The following is a 12,853-nucleotide window of genomic DNA, read 5'->3' as shown; positions in this document are numbered from 1 at the left end:
GGAAGGTGGGAGATGACTTGTCACTTAGGATAAGGAATCATTTGAAAGTGTTTTCTGTCCATGTCTAATGGCTGATACTGGCCATCAAGTGAGACTTCCACTGAAGCTGTGGACAGACACTACATTTTGTCTCTTCTGGTGGCCTCAGGGTAGTTGGATTTTATACAATGCAGTTTAGGCTCTAGAATCAGTATCCCAGAGGTCTGAGAGGTCTTGGTGTCATGGAATATGTTATTACGCATTGTCTTAGTAAATTATGCATTGTAAAGTGTCGTGTTACTTTGGTATGCTGTCTTGCTGTTAAGGGTTTAACATCTTCTAATAGGAAAGGTGCTGGGGTCCAGCCCCCAGCAGGTCCAGGGGTTCCCAAAGGTGTGGACAGAGTCGGCGAAGAAGGAATGACACGGAGACAGTGTTCAGTTGATCAGCAGCCTAGCCAGGATCTCTAGCCAGGACCTCCAGCCAAATTTTTTTTTTTTTTATTGTTTTGTTACATCTGTATTTATAGCAGTTGATTTTAATCCTGTCAATTTCTATTGTTGAGGTTAGGGCATTTCTTATCTCCATTCCAGGGAGTAAAGATTATGTAGCTTAAGGGTGATTGTTTGTAGTTAAAGTGATTACCCGCCTGGCACTTAGTTAAGGGGTTTTATCCCCTCCCTAACTTCAGGGAAAAATCCCTACCTGGGGAAACAACCTTTCTTGGAGAGGTGACCTTGGTTAAAACACATAGCGCCAAGAAGATGAGCAAACATATTAAGAACAGTATGCTATACACGCCAGGTCCCTTGAAACATGCTGTGCAGATGTTTCTTTCCTGCAGCGACTGTGTCAGGAAGCAAGGATGGACCGGCTTCTGGCAGAAAGGGAAGGAACAAGGAGCTATTCCACCATCTTTATCCACCTATCATCAACCTCCACACATGTGAGAAAAGACACCTCCAAATGATACTCACAGTGGAGCTGCCTTTCTCAGTCACAAGAATAGGAAATCTTTCTTGCAGTTTTCAATAGTTGAGAGAGAACTTGGTTCTTTGAGCTGGAATTTCTGTCTTAGTCCCAAGGCTTTAGAACCATGACAAGCAAGTTACAAATTTGAGAATAAAAAATATACAATTTAATGACATGTGTAGTTGAAGAGCTTTCTCTCTGGTAATATATGTCACACAGCAACAACCTGATATAGTTTGGGATTCTTTGGAGTGCTATGAAGCCAAGAGACTTGGGTTTTCTATATGATCACTTAAGAGCCCACCTTCGTTATATGAAAAGTTGATTTGCACAGATTATATTTCTACTAGAAAAAGTTTCCTTTTTAATAATGGGTTTAATCTCTGCTACACTTGTTCATTATAACCTCATAGTGTGTTGTGTGTGTTTATTATCCTAAGAGAGTAGAGAGTTGAAAACTGCAGAAAGAATTAACAAAATACTCAACTCTCACTTACTTGGGTTAACCAATGCGAGAGTCTGATCATTAGAAAAGCCCTGTGTCTAGCTGTAACAGTGTGATTCTACATATGGTATGGTTTATGGCTGAAATGTCTAATTTTTTAGAAAACAGGCATAATGTACATATAGGAGGTTACAATTTTAAAAGCTGTGAGGCAAGATTACCTCTCAGATCTCTTAAAGTAAGCAGGTATTCTGATTTTTCACTTGTCTTAAGAGGGTCGATCTAAAGACAGAAAACAAGGTTTCAGGAGGTGTACTGTGCTTTAGAGAGGGGCACACCAGGCCTCTCTCTCTGTCCCTGCAAGGCTTTTGCAACTACAATCTGAGCAGTGTGGATGCCTCTAAGGGCATTCCCACCTGAGAAAGATAAGCTGACTTTAGCCATAGGAGGCAGACCGAGAGCTGAGCCGGGAGGGGTGATTCCTGGACATTTTGAAAGGTGGGACTGGATCTGCAAGTAACCATCCTCTGTGCTGGAAAGGCAATTTGTTACATTTGATCTTGTTAAAAGTTTCGCTTTTATGAATGATTAGTGCAAGGAGTCGGGAAAGGTCTCTCTTCAAACTTGGAATAAAGTGTTGGCAGGAAAAGAAATAGAGGCCTTAGCAAAGGTGGGCCCGGCCAAATTGAAGTTGATCTGAAATTGATTGTTCAACAGCTGGTCAATAGCCTGGAAAGCCACTCTGGGGGGGGGGGGGGCGGGTGGGGGAGGTGGGAAGCAAGTGACAAGCAAGAAAGGTTTGTCTGACATGTAGATTTTGTGAACTAACCCATGAGAGTCTTTAATTTTCAATTTTAATAGAGATTATTAAAAAAAATGATGTAAAGTTACAACACGTTCTTTGGAGTTATGAAGTAACCACCAAAATAAATAAATATAAGGAAAATAGAATATAGATTTGATTTTCATATAACCATGTACATACAGGTGTCCCCCCAAAAAATGTATACACACTTCGAATGATTATGAAGTCAGTGTTTATTAATATAGAGTTCATTTTCAAAATTAAGGGAGTTATCAGCTGGTACAGTGTGTATACATTTTTGGGGACATCCTATATCTCTTTTACAGAAAGTTAGAACTAAGTACAAAAAATAGTTCAGCAGCTTGATTTTATATATGAGTGCTGAGGCCAGGTGACATTTGAAGTACATGTTTTGATATGCAGAAGTTAGAGAAGGAAAATTGTGCAGAGGAAGCAATTTCTTTGGGAAGGAAATTGAGGAGGGAAGATAAAAAAAAGGGGATATTATATGTGGGCAAGAGTAGTTCAATTTGGTTGGACCACACTCTAAAATAGAAAAGTGAAATATGAGATTAGAAAAGTTAGATGAGATTCAATTGCAAGTTTAAGGAATCTAAAATCTACGTCTTCAAGAACTATGGGAAAAATATTAAATATTAGGCAGAGGAGTGACATGCTTAGGGATCTTTAGAAATTGGTAGCATTAAGTGAGACAGTTTAGAGATAGGAGAGACCAGAAGCAGAAAGGCTAGTAAGCAATGTATTTCAATCAGTCAGTGAATGGAATGGATGTCAGAATATGCTCAGGACAGAAAGAGTGGAGAATGGACTTGGATGTGAGAGCTGTTGCAAAGGGTCAGTCAGTAAGGGTGGGTTATCTGGAATCATTTAGACCAAAACAAATAAACAAAGAGCATGTGAAGTAATGCCAATATTTTAAGGCTAGGTAAATTAAAAACAAGTGATTCCAAAGCAGAAACAGAAAATAGAGGACGAAGAAATAGTTGGAGGGAAATTAGGACGGATAGGAAACTGTGCTTAGCCTTTTGACTTTTGTACATTTGATTTTGAGTTTCTGGCAGGACCACCAGATAGAGGTGTTTCATTTTGTTGTTTTGTTTTAACTAAGCAACTGGAAATGTAGGTATAAACCTCTCTTCCAAGTAGCCCTTTTTCTCACAATCAAATACAGAAATTTTGTTAATACTATTAGTAGCCTTCCTAATATTGCACGAAATAATGCAATCACAAACGGAATATAAGCATTTGCTACTCCTAATGCTAATTCCCATTAAGTATTGAGAAATATGAAATGAGTGAGTCACATCATTTTATTATAGCAGATATTTATGTCTGTGTTCATAGCATGTTAATCTAGGCTAGGTTAGGCAATATTCTATTATGGAAAACCAAGACTTTATAATATGCAACAGTCCCAAAAGCAGTAAGTGTTAGGGCCTTAAGATTGAAGAATAGCTTTTAATACACATTTAAATGAGGATTATGATTTTTATATATGAAGACTTCTGATTCATTTATCCTTTCAGAGTGAGAGAAAAAAATTCCAATTTATGGCTTAAATTTCCATCTGTATACTGTTGACTTACAAATTGCATATCTGGCCTAGACTTCTATCCTGAAATTCCACACACCATACTACAACTTTCTTGAAATGTTCAATTAGATATATAAACACTAACTTTAAAAGTAGAAGTGGTGCTAAACACAAGGGAATGAAATACAAAATTTTGAGGGTGCCTTTACAAAATCATTTAACACTGTTAAATATTCATTTATTAAGTAAGTATGTTCAACTACCAAGTAATTATTCAAAGCCTTAAGTATGTATACATGGGCAGCAAAGATAGAGCGCATTGCTATACTTGACAATATTTTCTATTGGACACCAGCTTTGACACCAAAAAATTGAATTGCAGTCATTGTTATTATGTAAAATGTAGCGTTGAATATATATCTCTTATTCCATTTTTTAAAATTTACTAACTTTTAATTTTTTTCCTAACTTTTCTGCAACAAAGTTTGTTTTCCTAACATCGTTTTATTTTAAATGTTGGACCATTTAGTTGAATTTGTAATAAATAATCACAATTTTGTAAGATATTTCACCTGATCACTATGAGTGTTCAACAATTTTACATTTCATGAATTGGAATTTAAAAACTAAGCCATTATTGGGATTGTTTTTTCTACTTGAAGCATTGAACAACTTTTGATGTAAAACTGGTATCATACTAGCACATCTGTGAAGTCCTTTTGTTAATGGAGCTATTACTTCACTTTTCTATATTTGCACAAGAAATGTAAAAATCCAAAATAAGAAAAATTTTAGAAGAGAGTTTCCACCAAAATAAAAATAACTATCAAAATAAAAAGTCAAACTTCAGAACGAGATTAAACACACCTTTGGCAGTTGCACGCATGAAATCATTATCTCTGAATGAAATCTTATAAAGTAGCTATAAATGTTTGAGCTAGATGTTGGCCTTCTAATTTTTATGTAGTAAATAGAATCACATTGGCCCACTTGTATTATGATAGTCGGCATGGCTATCATAACAAAATACTGTGAACTGGGTGGTTTAAACAGTGATTTATTTCTCAGCTTTGGAACCTAGGACCTCACTGTTATGACTTGAGTGTAAATTTATCTACAAAGAAGTTATATATATATATAAATAATTTCAGAGGGGGAGGGGTAGAGAGAGATAGAAACATCAATGATGAGGGGGAATCATTGATCTGCTGCCTCCTGCATGCCCCCTACCAGGAATTAAGCCTGCAACCCAGGTATGTGCCCTGACCAGGAATCAAACCAAAACCTTCTGGTTCATACATCAATGCTCAACCACTGGACCACAGCAGCCTGTCTACAAAGAGGTTTTTGTATGTGTAATTAAGTATCTCAGGATGAGACCATTCTGGTTTGGGTAGACCCTAAATCTAGCAAGTGTTCTTATAAGACAGGAGAAGGGGAAAGGACACAGAGAAGAAGGCAATGTGAAGATGGAAGCAGAGATTGAAATGAAGCATCTACAAACCAGGAAATATCAAGGACAGCTGGCAGCCACCCAAGGCTAGAAGAGAGGCATGGGAGAAATTATCCCTCAAAATTTCTAGAAGGAATCAATCCTGCCCTCAGAACTTTGAGAGAATAAATGTGTTGGTTTAAGTCACCCCGTTTTGGGTAATTTTTTTTTATGGTAGCCACAGTAAACGAATACACTACTGATATGCATATCTTGCTAAAATATGAAATACCAGCCATGTGTTTTATTATACATAACATAGGCAATAGGTATAAACCAAGACTTATCAGGCAGCTGCTTCAAGCATTTCTCAAAGTTAATGTATTCACTAAAAATCCAAATGTTATCCTCCTAGACTCTCATTTTTAATTTTCTCCTCAGTTAATAATTCCATGTTTCTACTTGCTGAGGCCCAAACGTTGGAATTATTGATACTGCTCTTTTCACACAGAGATTGAAACTATTAGTAAATCCCATCAGCTCTACCTCTGAAATATGTCTAATTCCATCACTTTTCACCACCATCACTTATTGCTACCTTACTCCAAAACTATTAACATCTATCACCAACTCCTTCCTGCTCTCCCGGCTTCCAATTTTGTTCCATCAGTTCCTAAATGTTGCAGCCAAAAACCTATTTTTAAAATGCAAGTCAGATAATGTAACTTGTATATCAAAACTCTCTGCTTTCCATGCCCTATGGATTAACTTGTGTCTCCAGAAAGACAGGTAGAAGTCTTAACCCTCAATACCTCAGAAACTGACCTTATTTGGAAATAGGCCATTGCAGATGTAATTAGTTATGCTAATACTAGAGGCCTGATGGATGAAAATTCATGCAAGAATAGGCCTTCCTGGCACAATGGCCGGCCCCCGTGGGTAGTGGAGCCTGTTCCGCTCCCATCGCGCCTCAAGTCAGAGTCTATAAGGAACAGAAGGGCCAAGGGACGCCTTCCCCGCCCCGCACCCTCTCCAGCAGAACCGTGGCTTCTGGAAGCCGGTCCATCCTTGCTGCTTGACACAGTCGCTGCAGGGAAGAAACATCTGCATAGCATATGTTTCAAGGGACCTGGGGTATATGGCATACTGTTTTTAATATGTTTGCTCACCTTCTTGGCACTGTGTGTTTTAACCAAGGTCACCTCTCCAAGAAAGGTTGTTTCCCCAGGTAGGGATTTTCCCCTGAAGTTAGGGAGGGAATAAAGCCCCTTAACTAAATGCCAGGCAGGTAGTTAATCACTTTAACTACGAACAATCACCCTTAAGCTACATAATCTTTACTCCCTGGAATGGAGATAAGAAACGCCCTAACCTTTGGAATAGAAATTGATAGGATTAAAATCAACTGGTATAAATACAGATGTAACAAGACAATAAAACACAGAACCTGGCTGGAGAACCTACACAGAACTTGGCTGGAGATCCTGGCTAGAGAACCTGACTAGGCTGCTGATCAACTGAACGCTGTCTCAGTGTCATTCCTTCTTCGTCGACTCTGTTCACACCTTTGGGGACCCCTGGACCTGCTGGGGTTGGACCCCAACACGTGGCTCCCTCCCCACTGAGAACTGTGGGTACCAATGGATGTGGCTGAGAGCCCTGAACGGGACCCTCGCTCTCCAGAGGACGAAGAGGAGCAGCAGCAGGGGCTCTTGGACAATGACATTCTGAGAGAAAGTGGGTCTGATCAGGATTTGGACAAAGCTGCAGGGAGGGCTTCTGATTTGGAGAATGAGGAAAATGCTGTCCTGGGAATGAGCCAGGAGGAAGAGGAAAGTCACTCCGATGAGGAGGATCAGGACCAGGACTCTGAGCCTCAGGAGCTGAACAGGGGCCCTACGAGCCCCCCTCATGCAGAGGAAGGGGATGGGGGGAAGGAAGACCACACAAGTGATCTGAGGGATGAGGCCTACTCGGTCACCAGGGAACTGGACGAGCATGAGTTAGACTATGATGAGGAGGACCTCGAAGAGCCAGCCCCCACTGGGCAGGAGGACGGAGCAGAGAAGGCTGGGGCAGAGGAGGATGAGGAAGAGGGAGAGGGAGCTCCGGAGGAGGAGGGAAAGGCCGATGTCCACAGTGTGGAAGAAAAGGAGCCCCTGGAGGCAGCCAAGGAGAAAAAAAAAGAGGACAAAGGAGAGATGGATGATGGGGAGATCGATGATGATGATCTGGAAGAGGGCGAAGTAAAGGACCCCAGTGACAGGAAGGTGAGGCCTCGTCCCACCTGCCGATTCTTCATGAAAGATGTTGTGACACCATTATCCACTCTTCTCCCACCAATATCAAATTCCAAACCATTCAGAGACCAGGTTAAAGGGAACTGTACCTGGGGAATGAATTGTAGGTTTATACACCCTGGAGTCAACGACAAGGGCAACTACTCCCTAACCACCAAAGCCGAACCTTTCCCGCCTAAAGGTGCCCCACGTCTGGGACCTCACCCACTGATGCCTGCCAACCCTTGGGGTGGGCCAGTAGTTGATGGAATGTTGCCTCCACCCCCTCCAGAACCCCACACAGAGAGTGCCTGGGAACGAGGACTTCGGCGGGCAAAGGAGGTTTTAAAAAAAGCAACCATTCGAAAAGAACAGGAGCCTGATTTTGAAGAGAAAAGGTTTACTGTGACCATTGGTGAGGATGAACGGGAGTTTGACAAGGAAAATGCAGTTTTCCGAGATTGGAATGATCGGATTACAAGAGATGCCAGAGACACAACACTTGAGCCTTATGCAGATCCTTATCATGATTATGAAAGAGACCGGTTCCGGCGGGGCGGGCAGTATGAGAATTTCAGGGTGCAATATACAGCAACAGAACCGCGCCAGAACTACCGGGAACGGGAAAGGAAAAGAGAGCGAGAGAACAGGCAGCGGGAGCGAGCGCGCGACAAGGAGCGGTGGCGGCGGAGAGAGGAGTGGGAGCGAGAGCGAGCCAAATGGGACGAGAAGGACAGACAGCACCGAGACAGAGAGAAGGAGCGGGCGAAGGAAGAGGAGAAGCCAAAGCCCCGCTCCCCACAGCCACCAAGCCGACGCGCTGAGCCACCCAAGAAGGAGGCCGTCTCCGCTGGGCCACAGGTGAAACGAGCAGAGGAGTGGAAAGACCCGTGGCGCCGCTCCAAGTCTCCCAAGAAGAAACTTGGTGCATTGGTCTCCCCGAGCCGTGCACGAAGGCGTCGAAAACCGTCAGCCTCATCGTCCAGTGCCTCCAGGTCGTCCTCCTCCTCTGGCTCCGGTTCGTCCAGGTCTCCGTCCGGGTCCTCCTCCTACAGCTCCTGCTCTAGCCGGTCTTCCGGACACAGCTCCTTCTCAGGCAGCCGGTCCACGTCCCGGTCCTCTTCCTCCTCCCCGACCCCCTCTCCAACGCCTTCTCCGCACAGACCTGCTGTCAGAGCCAAGGGCGAGCCAGCTCTGCCTCCCGGGAAAGCAGGAGAGAAGATGGTGAAGAAACCAGCCCCACCACAGGCCCCCAGGACCGCTGCCCCCGCCCCTGTGCCTGCCAAGCCAGGAGGCCCTCGGGAAGCCAGGAGGAGGGAGCGCCGAGCCAGGACCCCCGCCAGGAGGCGGACCCGCAGGGGCAGGGGCAGCGGCTCTGGTTCCAGATCCAGGTCCGTGGGCGTGAGCAGCGTCTCCTCGGTGCACAGCGCGGACTCGGATGACATGTACGCAGACCTGGCCAGCCCTGTGTCCCCGGCCAGCTCCCGGCCCCGCACCCCAGCCCAGACCAAGAAGGAGAAAGCAGGAACATCTAAAAGAGAAGATGGCGAGAAAGAGGATCAGCGGAAAAGGGAGGCATCCACACGCCCACCCAAATCCTCAAAATCGTCCACAGGCAGTCAATCCTCCCAGCAGCCCACAGTTCCCCAGCGGGCACCCTCTGGGCAGCCCCCGCAGGGCGCACGTGTGGCACACAAGGAGATCAAGCTGACGCTGCTGAACAAGGCCGCGGAGAAAGGGAGCAGGAAGCGAGATGAGCCCTCGGACAAGGACAGGCTAAGCCCTCCTCCGGCCAAGCGGGCCCCCGTCTCCCCAGACCGAGGTTCTCGGCACCGGACGTCAGGGGGGAGATGGGGCTCTCCCAGGCCAGGACGGCAGAGAGGCCAGAATGCCAAGGCTCCCGTGGCCCTGCCAGACAGGAAGCGCCCGCTGCCACCCCAGTCCAAGAGCTCCAGCAAGGTCACCAGTGTGCCTGGGAAAGCCTCAGGCGCCTCCACGGGCACCAAATCAGGGAAGGCCAGCACGCTGTCCAGGCGGGAGGAGCTCCTAAGACAGCTCAAAGCCTTGGAGGACGCCATCGCTCGCAAGCAGGCCAAGATTCCCGGGCAAGTGTAATGGGGGCCCCGCGGGCTCGGCTCCCCGGCCAGAGGCAAAGACTCGTGTGTTTTTATACATAGGGGAAGTGCAGCCGTGTTGGATTGTGCAGTTAATGTCTTATTTTGGCTGTGATTCTTTTTTTTAATAAATAAATAAATAAATAATAAAAGTTTGTCAGCTGCAAAAGAAGCCACACACACATCATGAAGATGACGCTGAACCTCAGCCTTCTCCAACCACACTGACCAGTCCTTCCCAGAGCAGACACAAACAGGCAGGCAGACAGCACCTAGCGAGGACATGGCAGTTTTATGTAAATTTTAAGTCCCAGATGCCCGAATCAGCGGCCCATACATTTTTCTTCCCCATCTTCTCTTCCTCCCTCGGTTAGTCAGGCAAGTTCGCGCCCTGCTGTGTGCCCTGTCCTCACCACACAGCTCTCCTACTGTGGACAGGAACACCTAGTGCTACTGAGCAACCTCTTCCCCACCCCTGCCCATCCTCAGGATAAAAAAATAAATAAAAACATATATATTCTTGACTAAAGCCTGACTGGGAAATAGTTCCTGTCTTTTTTTTTTTTAAGCATCAAATTGTTTTAGTTGATTTGAAAATGAAAATATACAGAAAAGACCAAAAAAAGGCCATGGGTATTGTTGGGCGTCTGTCTAATGTGGAGGGTTTTTTGATGTTGTTGTTTTTTTTATCATTAAAAAAAAAAGAGTAGGCCTTCCTTCTCCCAGCTGCCGGCACCAGCTTCCCTCTGGCACCCGGGACCCAGGCTTCCCTCCTCGGGCTGCTGGCAGGTACCCAAGACCCCAGCCGGCTTCCCTCCAGCCCCAGCTTTGTCAGGAAGGACGTCCCGAATGATGTCTGGAAGATGTCCGGTCTATTTGGTATATTACCCTTTTATTATTATAGATGAGGTCATACTGGAGCATGACCAATACGACTATGTCCTCATGAAAAGAGGAGGGGGCGTCCCACAGGGGAAATGCCAGTTGGTGACAGAGGCAGAGCTTAGAGGGATACAGATACGAGCTAAGGAACGCCAAGGATTGACGGTCAGCACCAGAAGGTAGGGGGAGGCAAAGCAGGACCCTCCCTTACAGCCTGCACAGGGACCATGGCTCTGCTGACACCTTGATTTTGAACTTCTGGGCTCCTAACTGTGACAGAATAAATATATGTTGTTTCACATAATCCACCCAACTTGTGCTGCTTTGTTGATGCAGCCCTAGGAGACAACACAGCGTGTCTCCCTGAGGGGGAAAAAAAACCCACAATAATTACAGTGACCTACTTGGTCTTTACACTTCCGTTCCCATCTTGTCCAGGATCTCATCTCCCTCTTCATTGGTTGCCTAGTCCTCTCTACTCTAGCCACAATGGCTTTCATGGTGTTTCTCCGATATTCTAGACTTACTCTGCCCTGCAGGAACTGACTTTTTCTGTTCCCTGCTTGGAAAGCTCTTCCCTCAGATATCTAGACTGCTTGCTTTGCTCACCAACTTTGACACTTGACTCATATTCCACAACCTGTTAGAATGTCTCTGGCCATCATGTTAATAATTAAAATGATATCCCTCAAACTCCCTATCTCTCTTTTCTAGACTTTTTTTTTTTAATTCCAGAGTGCTTCTCATATACTTATGTTCTAAGTTTTAATACTTAATGTATTGGGGTTTTGAAATTTTTATCACCATTATATCCCCAGCATTTGGTATAGTAGCTGACACATAGTCGACACTAAAGTTGTTTTTTGGAAGAGTGAATAAACCTGTGGCATATTCAGGGAACTTTGAATAATTGAGTATGGTTATGTTTGATGTTTTTCTTTCTAGTCAGGGTATGAAGTATTATATCAGGCTGAATATTAGTCAAAATCCAGGTTGTTTTCAAAATTGTTTCATTGCAATTTTGTTATAGTTGCCTGTAGTGAAACACATTATTCAAATGAAAATCTTACAAAAATATATACAAGAGATAGTGTTAAGCTGCTTAGTAAGAAACAAAAAAGTGGGTCTCAGAATCTTTCTCTCTGTTTCTTTTCTTATTCACAACACCTTAAGGTCACCATATTCACCCAGGGGTTCCTAAGAGCACAAGCTGAAAAGCACCGCTTTAAGAAACAGAAAACCTCAGAAGGATCAAACAAAGCAGCTACTGTACATGATGAGATTTGCATTTTATTAGATAACAAGGACAACAGTCTAAAGGATAAATCAGAGGCTTGCAAAACTGAAGGCAGAAAAAGGCCAGCAGGGAAGATACCACAATAATCCAGAAGAGCTATCACAAGAGCCTGAACCAAGAAAATCTCAGTAGGAAACATGATCAACAAGTGAGAAATAGTGTTGCTAAACCCCGATAAATTGATTTAATATGAGGAGTGGGGGGAGTGGGGAGAAAGGGAGATTTCCAGGTTTCTAAGTAGGGTCACTGAGCAGGAAATGACCATTGACTAATAGAGAGGTTGTAGAAGAGGAGTTCAGGCCTCAGGACATGTAGGACATTCAGGTGCATGTGCCCAGTAGCTAAGGGAAAGCATCATGCTGGGATTTAGCATTCGGTATTACCTTATTCAGCGTTTACTCACTAACTTAAAAACAACCATTGAGAATTAAGAGGAAGAAAAAGCATAATCGAGGAACCTGAAAACATTTTTTGCAGAGTACATTTTCTATCATCCAGGATAAAAAATATTCTTATTCATATTATTTTAATGCTATCTTTTATAATTCATGATAATGTAATATTTCAGAAGACATGTTTCTATGACCAGTACTGTGGCTGATGCCAGATAGGATATAATTTTTATAGTTTAAAATAAATTTGAATTTAAAATGAATCCTTTTAACTTTCTGTTATCACAACCTCCTCTCCTCAACTTCTTGATGCTTAAGACTGAGTTCTAAAAACATGCAGTTGCTCAAAACATTAAAAAAATAACCATTGAGCCCTAACCGGTTTGGCTCAGTGGATAGAGCGTCAGCCTGTGGATTCAAGGGTCCCAGGTTCGATTCCGGTCAAGGGCATGTACCTTGGTTGCGGGCACATCCCCAGGAGGAGGTGTGCAAGAGGCAGCTGATCAATGTTTCTCTCTCATCGATGTTTCTAACTCTCTATCCCTCTCCCTTCCTCTCTGTAAAAAATCAATAAAATATATATTTAAAAAAATAAAATAAAATAAATAACCATTGAGTTCTTTCAATATTCCCTATGCTTTGCAAGTTGAGGAGCACACCATGGAACAAAACAGTCACTTTTCTTATGTGCATTGATAAGA

At 43.7% G+C, this 12,853-nt stretch overlaps 1 protein-coding gene across 1 annotated transcript; it reads left to right on the top strand.

Annotated features, from left to right (window-relative positions):
* The first annotated feature begins 6,828 nt into the window (after positions 1–6,828).
* Positions 6,829–9,587, top strand: LOC132219600 (zinc finger CCCH domain-containing protein 18-like). The gene has a single exon (XM_059671889.1). The coding sequence runs from the start codon at positions 6,829–6,831 to the stop codon at positions 9,580–9,582; it is 2,754 nt and encodes a 917-aa protein (XP_059527872.1). The 3' UTR covers positions 9,583–9,587.
* The last annotated feature ends 3,266 nt before the right edge of the window (positions 9,588–12,853 follow it).

Source organism: Myotis daubentonii, chromosome 17, assembly GCF_963259705.1.
Source record: "Myotis daubentonii chromosome 17, mMyoDau2.1, whole genome shotgun sequence".
Lineage (NCBI taxonomy): Eukaryota > Metazoa > Chordata > Mammalia > Chiroptera > Vespertilionidae > Myotis > Myotis daubentonii.
This window is presented reverse-complemented; position numbering and strand designations above follow the sequence as displayed.